The sequence below is a fragment of the Carcharhinus amblyrhynchos genome, chromosome 12 (assembly GCF_965287045.1).
Source record: "Carcharhinus amblyrhynchos chromosome 12, sCarAmb.v2.hapA, whole genome shotgun sequence".
Classification (NCBI taxonomy): domain Eukaryota; kingdom Metazoa; phylum Chordata; class Chondrichthyes; order Carcharhiniformes; family Carcharhinidae; genus Carcharhinus; species Carcharhinus amblyrhynchos.
In genome coordinates, this window is record NC_137335.1 from 22,666,971 (window position 1) to 22,680,192 (window position 13,222).

General features: G+C 42.6%; 1 protein-coding gene across 5 annotated transcripts in view; it reads right to left on the minus strand.

Annotated features, from left to right (window-relative positions):
* The window catches only part of LOC145350850 (parkin coregulated gene protein homolog), a 362,660-nt gene that overhangs the window by 38,482 nt on the left and 310,956 nt on the right, over positions 1-13,222 (minus strand). For 4 of the 5 annotated variants that reach the window (XM_080200220.1, XM_080200217.1, XM_080200215.1 and 1 more), the window contains one exon: positions 3,469-3,510. The exons of the other annotated variant lie outside the window; for it this stretch is intronic. In XM_080200220.1, coding sequence (XP_080056346.1) covers positions 3,469-3,510 — 42 coding nt within the window. The remainder of the gene's footprint in view (positions 1-3,468; positions 3,511-13,222) is intronic. 5 annotated transcript variants of the gene reach the window in all.

The following is a 13,222-nucleotide window of genomic DNA, read 5'->3' on the forward strand; positions in this document are numbered from 1 at the left end:
TTCTGGCTCTCCTAATTTCCTTTTTAATTTCCTTCCTACAAGCCGTATACTCCTCTAGATCCCTAAACCTTTTGTATGCTTTTCTTTTTGACTAGATTCATTACAACTTTCATGCACCATGGTTCCTGTAACCTACCATAATCTCCCTGTCTCATCAGAATGTTGTCATGCAGAGCTCCAGACAAACATTCCTTGAAAATCTGCCACCTTACTTCAGTACATTTCCCCGAGAACACCTTCTTCCAATTTACGTCTCTAATTTCCTGTCTGATAGCTTCATATTTCCCCTTACTCCAGATAAACACTTTCCTATCTTGCCTGATCCTATCCCTCTCCAATGCTAGTGTAGAGGAGATAGAGTTATTGATGTTATTGATGTTATAGTTATTGAACACTGATGTTCAAAATATTCCAGAATGTACATTTGCAATTCTATTCATTGCTGATAAAAACAGAAGTTTCATCTGTTTTCTTTTATTTTAATCCAACATGTGCATTCTCCCTTTTGGTGAAGAAGTATTATAATGATAGAAAACTATTATTTATTCATGGTGTCTAATCTCAATCAAACAAATCACACAGAGAGAGTGAAAACTTCTTTGGTCACCTGTTACCATTTTTCTTTGCAACGATCTTATTGAATGGCAGAACAGGATTGAGGGGTCGAATAGCCTTGCTAAGCTTCCATTTCATACATTCATAAGTGAAAATTTTCATGTTAAAATCTTTTTGCATCATAATGGAGAAATAGGAAATGAATATTTTGCAATAGCATATTTAAAATTAGTTACAAAATTTACTTTTACGTCTGTGTACAGTCACTAATATTTTTACTTAAAGGCCTCTCTGTATTTCTCAAAATCGTGGATTTCAAAGTGATACTTTCTTCCAGTGAACATTCAGTAAGATATGATTACAAATTATATGCTCTGTCTGAACCCAGAACTCACCACTCGCGTGATGAAGGGGCAAACCCCAGGAGCTTGTGGATTTACTATCAAATAAACTTGTTGGACTTTAACCTGGTGTTGTGAGACTTCTTACTGTGTTTACCCCAGTCCAACGCTGGCATCTCCACATCTTAAAATGATGGAACCATATAACCAAATTGTCCAGATCAAACCATGCACACAAATGCTCACAGTGACACATCAAACCTCAACCCTTATACACACTGATAGGATCATATGTTGTAGCATACATGCAGATAAGACATCTCATGCATAAGAAACTCATAAGTGTGCAATGACATCTATTTTTAAAGAACATGCACACCATCCATTCTGACCAATGGTCCAGTTTCTGACGTGGGCATCATATGCAATGTTCATGGCTCCCGTATACCTCTGCTTATCATACAAAGCACATCCTGGAATGCAACCACAACCAAAGTAGCACATACAGCAGACAAACCAATAGTACCAGCACAATACATGGCTCTCAAGCTGTGATGTCTACACCTAGGCCAATGTGTAAGATTACTACAGTGAAGAGCTTAAGGTGCACCTGCTGCCCAGCATCTGTTCATGGACTCTGCCAATGGTGTGACTGCCCTGCTTAGGGTATTCAAGTCCTCAAGTATTCTATGGATGTCAGCACTTATACACTGAGCAGCTGATCCAGGCTAGTGAGAGAGGTTTGCATCCTTTCCTGGCTAGGATGCTGCTCTTGAATCCACTCCCAAGTTTTGATGATGAGTCACTCCATGAAGTTCATCCACCAGTCTCTTATGGTCAAAGATTATTCATCTCCAAGAACTATATGAAGCTCATGACAGCAATGGATTCTTCCATTTGCAGTCGAAGAGTTCCCATTGCCTCAGGAAACTTTGCAGATTTCCACTGCTGATTATCTAAATACTGTGCCCCAAAAGGCCACTTTTGAGGCTGCATGTTCCTACCACCAGAGCATCATTGTAACCTTTTTCCTCCTCTTCAGGAAACTGTGTACAGGTGTCTCTGACTTTGACGCTTCCTCTTTTACTCTGCTGCAATGATTTACATCCTGTGCCACTGACTCTACATGCAGTCTATATCCGTTCAGAGTGCTTGAATCAGATTTGGTGGAATATGGACTAGTTAGATGTGACGATGCTTCCTCCAACATTTCTTCCTCCTTTTGATGCCCAAAGCATATTCTGGCCAGGTATGATTTGGATTGATGATTTGGAACAGAGAACTGAATGTATTATCTCCAAATTTGCAGATGATATAAAGTTAGGTGGAAGGGTGAGCTGAGAGGAGGATGCAAAGATGCTTCAGCGTGATTTGGACAGGCTGAATGTGTGGGCATGTGCATAACAGATGCAGTATAATGTGGATAAATGTGAGGTTATCCACTTTGGTAGCAATAATAGGAAAACATTAGTACTTGAATGGGTGTAAATTGAGAGAGGTGGAGACTCAATGAGACCTTGGAGTCCTTGTTCATCAATCGCTGAAAGTAAGCATGCAAATACAGCAGGCAGTAAAGAAGGCAAATGGTATGTTGGCCGTCATAGCTAAAGGATTTGAGTATAGGCATAGGAATGTTTTGCTGCGATTGTACAGAGCATTAATGAAGCAACACCAAGAGTATTGTGTGCAATTTTTGAACCCTTATCTGAGGAAGGATGTTCTTGCTATAGAGGGAGTACAGCGAAGGTTTACCAAGCTGATTCTTGGTTTGGCAGGTCTGTCATATGAGGAGAGACTAAGTCAGTTTGGATTATATTGACTGGAGTTTAGAAGAGTGAGAGGAAATCTCATAGAAACTTAAAAGATTCTAAAAGAGTTAAACAGATTAGATTCAGAAAGAATGATCCCAACGGTGGGGAATCCAGTACTCGGGGTCATAATTTGGGGATAAGGATCAAGGAGAAATTTCTTCACCCAGAGGGTGGTGAATGTATGGATTTCACTACTACAGAACGTAGCTGAGGCCAAAACATTGTCTGATTTCAAGAAGGAATTAGATATGGCTCTTGGGGCTAAAGAGATCAAGGGATATGGGGGGAACGGGGGGATCAGGATATTGAATTAGATGATCAGCCATGATCAAAATGAATGGTAGAGCAGGCTCAAAGGGCTGACTGGCATATTCCTGCTTCTAGTTTCTATATTTTTATGTGAAGTGTGCTACTGGAGGTGAGGGAGCAAATCTGGGATCTGTGTGAGACACAAAAGGAGTTATTTGGGTATAACCCTTCTCATTGAGAAAGCATTCTCTGATACACCTAACTGCCTTTAGTCATAATCATGCTGCTCTTGTGACACAACCCAATACTCACACCTCCCCTCATGCCAACATCCCATTGTGCTGAGCAAAGTGACAACATGACCTCCGCTATGTGCCAAGGTGATTTTAATATCACCTTTATTATCTGCTACCAGTGATTTGCCATCACCAACAGCAGTTGTTCAGGTACCCTGGCAATCTCTATGGTCATCTGTTCCACTGCACTGATGCATCTCAGTCAAGCTGACTCACCCTCAGTCTGGGCCATCTGGCTGTCATTCTTCACCCTTTCAACTGTAATGACAACATAGATTTGTGTTAGCATGATATATAGTGCATAGAAGGAAATCGTTCTTCACTGCCGTTGTGTATCACAGTGTTCATTCATGTATCTTGTATTCATCTACATGAGGTGAGTAGACATACAAGCCTCAGTGCTGAAGCAGAGGTATGTGTCATACCTTGCACTTTAGCTGAATCATGCAGTTATGACCCTTCTCTTGGAGCTCTGTATGAATGAGACAGGCTACTTGCTGGAATACACCAGATCGCTGAACCTTTTTCTGCACTAAATCCAGAAACACTGATGGTATCTTGCTGTGCTCAATATAACTGCAAATTGAACCCAGGTCTTCTTGGTTGCTGCAGGAGCATTACAGCAGGGATTGCAGGTCCCCTCTTCCACCAAATTTTGAAGGTTATTGTGGGTGATCTTGCTAGAATTTAACAGTGTCAGTTCCAACAAGAAAAATGAATTGCGCCGATAGCTCCAGCATAATTTCCAACTCGATCTTGAGTCTCGTTAACAAAACTTCTATGGCCATTAATGCCACGTCTGCGGTGGCCTCCCTCTGATTCACCTACCATGGCTCCACTTAATCTCACCAATCACTGGGGAGCTGCATAAAAATGGCTCCCCAGTACTTGTTGCACTGCGATTTCAGGGATGGCAGCCAGGAAGCCCACACTGCCTTTCTCAGAGGGAACACTGACCGGACCTCTCAATGGAATGGAGCAGAAGCGAGATTCACTTTACCCCTGCTCCAGGGATAAGCCTCCCATCATAGTCACCACCCTCACCTGTTGCAGAAGAGGGCGGGGCAGCAGTGCCACAAGATGATGAACAATTTTCTGCATAGACAAGGTAGGTCAGCCTCAAGTAGTCTTTTTCTGAACCCCCTCACACACCCCTCCCACTTCCACATTCACCTCTCATCCAGTCACTTCAGCCTTTGCCAACACCTCTAAGAAGGTCCTCCTCCCAATTACCACGACCCCCCTACTCACTGCCATACTCCTCATACTCCAGCCCCCATTCAAGACCCACACCCGCCACATCTCATCACCATTTTAAATGTCAACACTGCTGCCTACACTCTCCCTATCTGTGTTGTTGCAAGACAAATTCAACCACAACAAGTGTGAGCAAGCGAGCCCTGCCGGAGTAATGCCAGAGATCAGAACCCTCACATCATTTGAGGAGAGAGCCCTCAAGCTGGCAGGGGCAGAAGAAGAAATTGCATCCATTGATAGTGAAATGGGGGCAACAGACGTATGTGATAATCCTCAAGACGTGCTGTCATGCCTCAAATCTGAAGTGAGTAATCAATGTTCCCTGGAATATACTAATTCCTTCTCTCTTCTGCAGGCAAAGTAACTGAGCAGGCTGGACCATCCTCACACTTCCTGGTGCCACTAGACACAAGCAGTTCTAAGGGAAATGCCTCAGGCTCCACTGAAGAGGAGCAACAGCTGTCACCTACACATAGATACCCACACCTCAGTGGAATCCTTAAGTAGACAGGCTTCTGGGTTATTCACTGCTGGGCACTTCACAGCTAAAGATCTGTAGCAGGCATAGGCAGGGATGTCCCAGGGATGCCGGAGTCCAGGACTCTGCTGGGCCCCTGCCTGATGATGTGCCCCTGGGTCTGGTTGTCCCAGAGCTGACGAAGTTGACAAGGCAGAATAGCAAACCTTGGGAGGAGAAACCTTGACAGCATCCCTCCTCAGATTCAAGGCCAACTGCAGGAGTCCCATTGCCTTATGTCCAAGGAGATGGTTTCATTACTTCAGCGCACTGAGGTCAATACCATGAGGTTGGCGTTCGCAATGGAGACCTTGGCGTAGGACATGCACTCTGCGGGAGATGTCTGCACCATGCTTCAGCTCATGACCTCCATGTCTGAGGGTATGAACTCCATGATGCAGGACTTCAACTGCATGGTTCAGGTGCTGGTGGTTTTTCAAGACAGTCTGTGCCAGAAGATGGTGGGGCTTCTGGATTCACTCCAGCTGCCCTTCTGTCACACAAAGGGCCAGCAGGCCAATCGGGCATCCGAAGAAATGAGGATCATCTGGTGCACAGCCCAGGACCTTCTGCCCAGGAGATCCTGTTGGTGACCAACCTGAGTGCCCCCTTCCTGTGAGCAACACATGTCCAGCCCCACACATTGATGAGCACAGCATTGCAATACCCTTCCTGTCCGAAAGTAGGCCAGGGCCCTCAAGGTCCAGGCCTCTCAGCAGATGCCCACCAAGGTCATTTCAGGTAACAAGGCATGGAAGTCAGCAGGCCTCCTCAACCTCAACTGCGGACGCTTGGGAAGTAGCTAGACGTAATGGAGGATGAGGAAGATTAAGAAGTCTTAAGCACTTAGTGGGCACAGGTAAAAGTAAGCCTACTCTGTTGCTATTCCAGCCTAAATCCTGGATCAAAAAGTGGAAGTCCAGGCAAACATTTTTCAAGTCAGGTTCATGGAACCCAGAATTCTTCTGCCTGTGTGTACACCACCCAGGAGCAAAAATCTGGGTCATTGTGTTCCACTTCCATAGGGAATATAATAAGCTTGTGATAAAAACAGAAAATGCTAGAAAAACTGGCAGCATCTGTGGAGGGAGAAAAGAGAGTTAACTTTTTAAGTTCATATGACTTCTCCAGAGCCTTCATTGTTCGGTAATGAACTCATGACTTCTTTCAAATATCACTTCTGTCACTTGCTTAATGTATCTGTAAGTAATGCTGCCTGTGTCAGGTCCAGAAACATGGCGAAACTAATTTCTAACCCAGTAATGTTTGAGGGTATGTTTCCTTGTAGAAGTCAATAAAAAAGACTCAAGTTGCTAATTTTATAAATTATTAAAACATATTGATCCCATTCCCCCACCATTAAAAATATTCATATTCAAAGCTTTATCGTCTGAGAGGAGATCCATCACAATACCAAATTTACATTCTCTAGGAGAATGAACATCCTGAAAGATGCTATCAAGAAAACATCAGAGAAACAAAGTTACAATACACCATTTTAATGTATTTTGTCGCTGTCCACAGCCAATTCCCATTGAAAACAAAACTCTTCTATCAAATTGGAAGTTCTGGAAACATAAAAGTGTGTGAATAGGATTAGGTCTGGCTTTAAGGCTCTTTGAAGTTAAATAGCCTGCTGACACTTATTGTGTTGGATCATGTATGATGAATAAACACTTCGGCAGGGCACTGGAGCACTGCCAGTGCCTCTTTAAACTATATCCCAAAATAAATCACTGCCTGCAGATGGAGGGAGCAAACTAGGGAAGTATAAGGAAAGATTTAAAAATAAACTCACCAAGCCCGTGATTCTAGCAGGAATAATGGGTTGGAGGTACAGTTGCAACATTATTAACACCAATTTTCTAACCTGCATTCCCTTTAAAATGCCTGCTGGAATTACAAGATTGGTGAATGTATCTTTCATAATCCTCAGGTGTCTTTCCAGCACAAAATACACAGGAATTCAGTTTGATCATTTGCAGATAGCTAGCAATTTAAATATTGAAATATACCAGATAAATTCACTACAGAAACTTGGACTTAAAAATCCTGAATCCAGAAAACTGCCATGCTTTTAATACACTTTCTACAGATTGAGATGATTTAGTAATTAACTTATCTCTAATTCTGAAATTATGGACTACCAGGCCTGTCCAGTTGGACTCAGTGAGGGGTGTAATTTTTGGGCACTCCAGAAAACTGGGCCCCTTTTCAGAAGATGGTAGCACTCATTGACAAGCTTCCTTTGTTTCTGATTTGAGCACAATTCTCAGGCTCCTGCTGTTGATGCTTAGATATTTGTGCTGGCAAAGTGCCGTGGATTACATCACCTTCCTATTTGTCAGTCTTGTGGAATGCATTGTGTGACAAGAGCCATTAAAATGAAACCAAAAAAGGGGGAAGCTGTAAATTCCAAAAGACACTGTCAGCAGTTTTTGGGTTTCTTTTCTAGAACTAGAAAAATTGAATGCAATAAAAAAAAATTACAGGTGAGAGTCAAATGTGAAACTAAATTGAAAGGTTCTTGACAAATAATAGCAATACATTTTGGGTCTTTACGGAGTTAATTAATGCAAAGTTTTGTGTACAATATTTAATCTGAAACATACTATAGGCCAATATGATGTTTGTTTGAGTATCAATGGGATATTCCCATGTTTTTCAAGTATAACTTTTTTTAGAAAAATGAAATTGATGTTTGTACAGATGGCTGAAGTTGGCTGACAGCAGGACTCAAGGAGGTATATTCTGAGTGGTGTCAATTAGGTGGCTGCTGCCAATGGCCATTGTCCCAACTAAGGTTGTCCACCTCCAAGAGTTAACAGCCCAATCAAGGTGTTAGCAATTCAGTAACCCAGCAGCACCATCACTCGCAATGCTGAGGCTGCAATTGCAAAGAGAAGTGGCCTCAAAGGCCAGGAGCTTTCAAATTAGGGACATTAAGGCCAGGCAGACAGACCCAGCAATTGGTGAAGTGGGGGATTTAGGTTATTGGCAACACAGGTGGTAGAATTTGGTATTATGATGGATCTCCACTCAGAGGATTAAGCACTGAACATTAATATTTTTAATGGTAGGGGCCAGGCATCAATGTGTTTTAATAATTTATAAAATTAGCAACTTGGGTCTTTCTTATTGTCTTCTACAAGGAAACATACCCTCAAACATACCGGATTAGAAATTAGTTTAGCCATATTTCTGGACCTGACACAGGCAGCATTATTTACAGATACATCAAGCAACTGACAGAAGTGATATTTGAAAGAAGCCACAAGTTCATTACTGAACAATGAAGGCTCTGGGGAAGTCATATGGACTTAAAAAGTTAACTCTCTTTTCTCTCTCCACGGATGCTGCCAGATCTGCTGAGTTTTTCCAGCATTTTCTGCTTTTATCACAAGCTTATTACATTCCCTGTGGAAGTGGAACGCAATGACCCAGATTTCTGCTTCTAGGTGGTATGCGCACGGGCAGGAGAATTCTGGGTTCCACGAACCAGACCTTGAAAAATGTTTTCTTGAAAAATTGTTGCTGGAGCCACCAGTGCTGCTGCAGTACTCCTCTATGGACCATGGAGTGCTCAAAAAAGTAAGCCTCTCCCACAAGCTCACTCAAAGGCCACCAGGTTTTAATGGAAGGTTCTCTCATTTGGTAGTAGTGCCTTCAGTAGGGGGAAAAGTTGCTCAGTTGGTCTCCCAGTGGGTGGTTGATCTGTCAGATTTCCTGCCTCTGAAAAAGTGGCATAGCTGTGAAAAAATATTAGCATGCTCTTGTTGCCTTCCCAAGTCATTTTGCCAGCCTCTCTACCTCCCAATTCGTCACAAAAGGGCTGGTAATTTTCCAGCCACTGAATTAGTACAAGAATGGTGCAGGTTTTAAAATGGTAACCGGTTGAGATGTCTTCATATGTTCCATATGGCCGTTTCACATTTGTAATAGATGATGGCTTTATAAATTGAGCCTAACTACCAAATTACAAATTGAGCAGTATTAAAATAGTTCTCTCTCTCGAATTAAGAACAATTCTTCAGCAGCCTGCCAGAGCTGACACAATCACAGAACAGTTGAGATAAATTTATGTTTTCATCAGGGAGCCTGTGATCTAACCAAGGACACAACAAAGAAGCTGGCCTTTGTGTAGGCATTGCTCAGCTTGATAAAATGTCTAAGACAAAGTTCAAAAGATGTCCTTACGATTGAAAAGCACGGATTATCTCAGGGATTGAGAGCAAGGCCAGAAGGGCTTGGTAATTGGACAATTGAACAAGAAGATGTAATTAATTGAGTGATTTGCATGAGACACTCACCAGCCCTCAAAACTGACCTAAATACTGGGCACTGGGGAAGAAAAAAACATGAATGAAGGGAAAAGGATAGATGGATTCTGCTTGCTTCAGTTTAAAACTCTGATAAGCTCAAAAGTATGGAAGGGATCCTTCCAGTAGGCATCAGACCACTCTGTCTGTCCAATCCAGAACCTTAAACCTTCTCACCTGTCACAGGTCATGTATCTCCTATGTCTGTTCAGATTATGGGCCCTATTTTACCATTTTCATTCTAAGTGCTGGGCGGACTTGAAACTGGGAGTGTTTCAGATCCGACTTTTAGATCCATTCTCAGGCACTCCGATACACACTGTGGCTGAAAAATAGCAGTAATTCTGAATCGCATTGTAGAAGCCTGTGGACAGAGCTTAATGCACCCCAAACACTGCAGCTTTGATCGGTGCTTCCAACCATGCATGCGCAGTAAAAAAGATAGAAAAATGCTCCCCTGCCATATCATTCCTGGGTTGGATAATGACTCCCCCCGGCCTCCACAGACATTGTCCCACCCCCACAACATTACTGACCCCCTTATCCCCCCACCCTCCCACTACCTAGACCAATTGCAGCCCCCTATCCCCAACATGCAGAGTGGCAGTGGACCTCCCTTCCCAGCCACCAATCACACGCAGAGGGGCAGTGGACCCCCCCCACCGATCACATGCAGATTGGCAGCGGAACCCCTGCCCATCCTCTGACCTCCCACACATCCCTTGCCCCACTGCCCACCCCCTGCCATCCCCCCACCGATCTGAGTGGAGCCATCTGACCCAATTCCCCCCCCCCAACCACTCTGAGTAGAGCCATGTGACTCACCTCCCCCTTGTCCCCACCGATGTAACATAGAGTGCCTCCTCAGAAGCTGGAACACTCGAATCGGACCTTTGCAGGCTATGTCTGTTTTGTGCCAAATATGGATGGCGAACGCAGTAGTAAAAGGGGAAGTGCTGGTAAGTTTGGGCATATAGCCCATTAAGTCAATTTGAACGCTTTTTCAGCCCTTGGTAAAGGGAGAACTTGCGCAGAGGTGGGCACGAATCACGCTTCTTGTCGCACGCCTGAGTTTACCAAATTTTTGCACCCGAAAATGGGTGCAATTTGATGGTAAAGTCGAGCCCTACATATTGTACTTCAACAGTCGCTTCTGAATAACATTCACATCTTAAACTAAACTGTTAATGACTCCTAAACTTTTCTGAGCAATTTGTGTTTCCTTGAATAAATTTTACACAAATGTTGTACCACTACAGATGCACTGGTATTTGTATCCATATAGAATTATACCTATATGTAACCCATATTGTACCCATATGTGTAGATTAGATGAGCCGATGGGCCTCTTCCGCATTGAATGATAATAGGATTCAACAGGTGGTCAAAAACTTTGATTGGAGACTGCTGACGGAAGTCTGAATTGGAGTGAAATACTAATGAATAATAAAGATTGAATTTGTCCAAGCATTCACAAATGCTGGACAAAGGCCCATTACTGCTATTCCTTGCAGAGACCTCAGTAATCCTAATCTTAGCCTGGATGAAACTTCAGAAAAGACAAATTAATCTTCACTGACATTAAGTAATTCTGTTATTCTTCATGCTGCAGTCAGTTTTGGGACTATGCTGCAATATCCCTCCAAAGGTTAACTTTAATAACACAATAGGAGGTTGAATGAATGCAGAATACAGTAAAAAATTCAAATGATTTTCAATGCTCCATATTTGGGCATTTAAAAGCAAAAAATAAGGTGCATCATGTTGACGATCAGCTATAATGAAAGTAGTATTGCACTCTTGGAGGTGCTGGCTTTTCAATTAGATTTTAAACCGAGCTTCCAGCTGCCCTCTGATGGTTCTAATAGATCCCATGGCAAGCAACAGGAAGGGAATTCCTCTGACTGCCATGGCCAACATTTACCTCTCAACCAATATCACGGAAAACAGATGATCTAGTCATTGGGTTGAATTTTATATGTCGAAGGGATTCCGCTGCCAGGACCAAAAGCTGGCCCACTTTCACAGTCAGCAGGTGATATCACTGCTGGGGCTGCATCTGGAGGATGTGGGTGCATTGATGACCATGCACCCTCAAAGTCAGGTAAGTTAGGCAGACGTCTATGAGGCTGGGGAGCAGGGGTGGTTAAGGGAAGGCAGCATCTTTGCTATGAGACCACAATTACCATCGGGGGGCCCATCCATGGGACATGTGTGCATGAAAAGCTCTCAGAAGGCTGTCAGGATTTACATAGAAACATAGAACATAGAAACATAGAAACACTACAGCACAAACAGGCCCTTCGGCTCACAAGTTGCACTGATCATATCCCTACCTACTAGGCCTACCTGTAACTCTCAATCCCATTAAATACAATTACCTACTGGTCTCCGCATGTGGTGGCAAGTCCTTGCAGCAGGTAAAATGCCAGTAGGTGCAGGAAGAAGCCCTTAATTAGCCATTTAGGTAACGCAATTGGGCTCTGGGCAGGCAGGCCATCGACCACTTTCTTACTGTGGTCCTACTACACTATTTTTCCAGCCCATCCTGCCTCCCAGCTCATCCTGAAAGGGCTGAAAAAATTCAGCCCATTATATCATTGCTTTATAGGAGCTAGCTGTTTGCAGATTAGTTGCCACATTTTCCTACATTGCACCAATGTCTGAACTTCGAAAATTATTATTATCTAGAAAGCATATTAGAAATTTCTGAGGTGGTAAAAGACACAATTAAACACAATTTTTTTTCTTTTTTTATTATGCATGATTAAAATGAATTATTTTGTGGCTTGAGAAGAGGTCTGTCTCTTGAGTCCTCATGAGAACATAACATCTTAGTATGTTACTCTTTTTTCATTTTTCCAAATCAATTTCTTTCCACTCATCATTTTATGCCAACCAGCAAATGAAGACACTCCACTATAAATCTGAAAATCAAAGGTTGAATCTTACAGTTGCACTTCTTGTACAATAGCTACTTTGAAAAAAAGCACAATCTAGCTCATACCCTTCAACCCTCCCTCCCCCCCAAGTCACATCAAAGGAAGCTGAAGCAGAGCAATAAATAGAATTGCAACTCTTTGCAGTTGATGGACAGATGTGAAGGAAATGGGAAATAACAATGTTTATTGTCATAGCTCGACATAGATGCTTTCTGTTGTATGTGACTAAAGAACAAAAGCATCCAACTCGTATCACTGAACTACTTCCACCTCTCTGTCAAAAGTGCAGAACATATAGATTATGATTTAATCATAAAATTGTTATTTCTCTAGTTTTCTTGAGAAAACATTCTGGGTGGATTATATACTGACAGCAGACTCCCCACACTTAAGAGAAAATGTCATGGTTGAGCCAACCTCTCCTCAGTGGGCTCACCCACTACAATTTTTCAGATGGCAGCCCTTTATTTAGTATGAGGCAAGAATTCCATCAAGCTCTAGGAAAAAGTACCACTTCTCAGAGACCAACAGCTTTGCATACCAGCAGTGCCAGTGGGAGTGATAGCCATGACTTTGATACAAGTACGCCAAACAAGGGATACATCTTTTGGACCTTAAAGGCCTAAACCAATGACAATGTCACTCACAATACTAATTGTATAACCTCTTTTTACTATCTAACCAACTAATAGCCACAAAAGGATAAAATTTCCCTAAATTATCCCTTAATAGCTTTTGTAAACAAAGAATGGCTGTAATGTTGTCAGGGTTGTAAAGACTATATGACATTTTTCCCATTATAGCTTTCTCTTTCATTAAGGAGAACTGATAAATCTATGCAGATGTGCTAACTGGAGCTAACCTGAAAAATAATGAACAGCACACAGTGCAAGGACAACATGTTGCCAAAAGCCAGAATTCTCCAATGTCACACA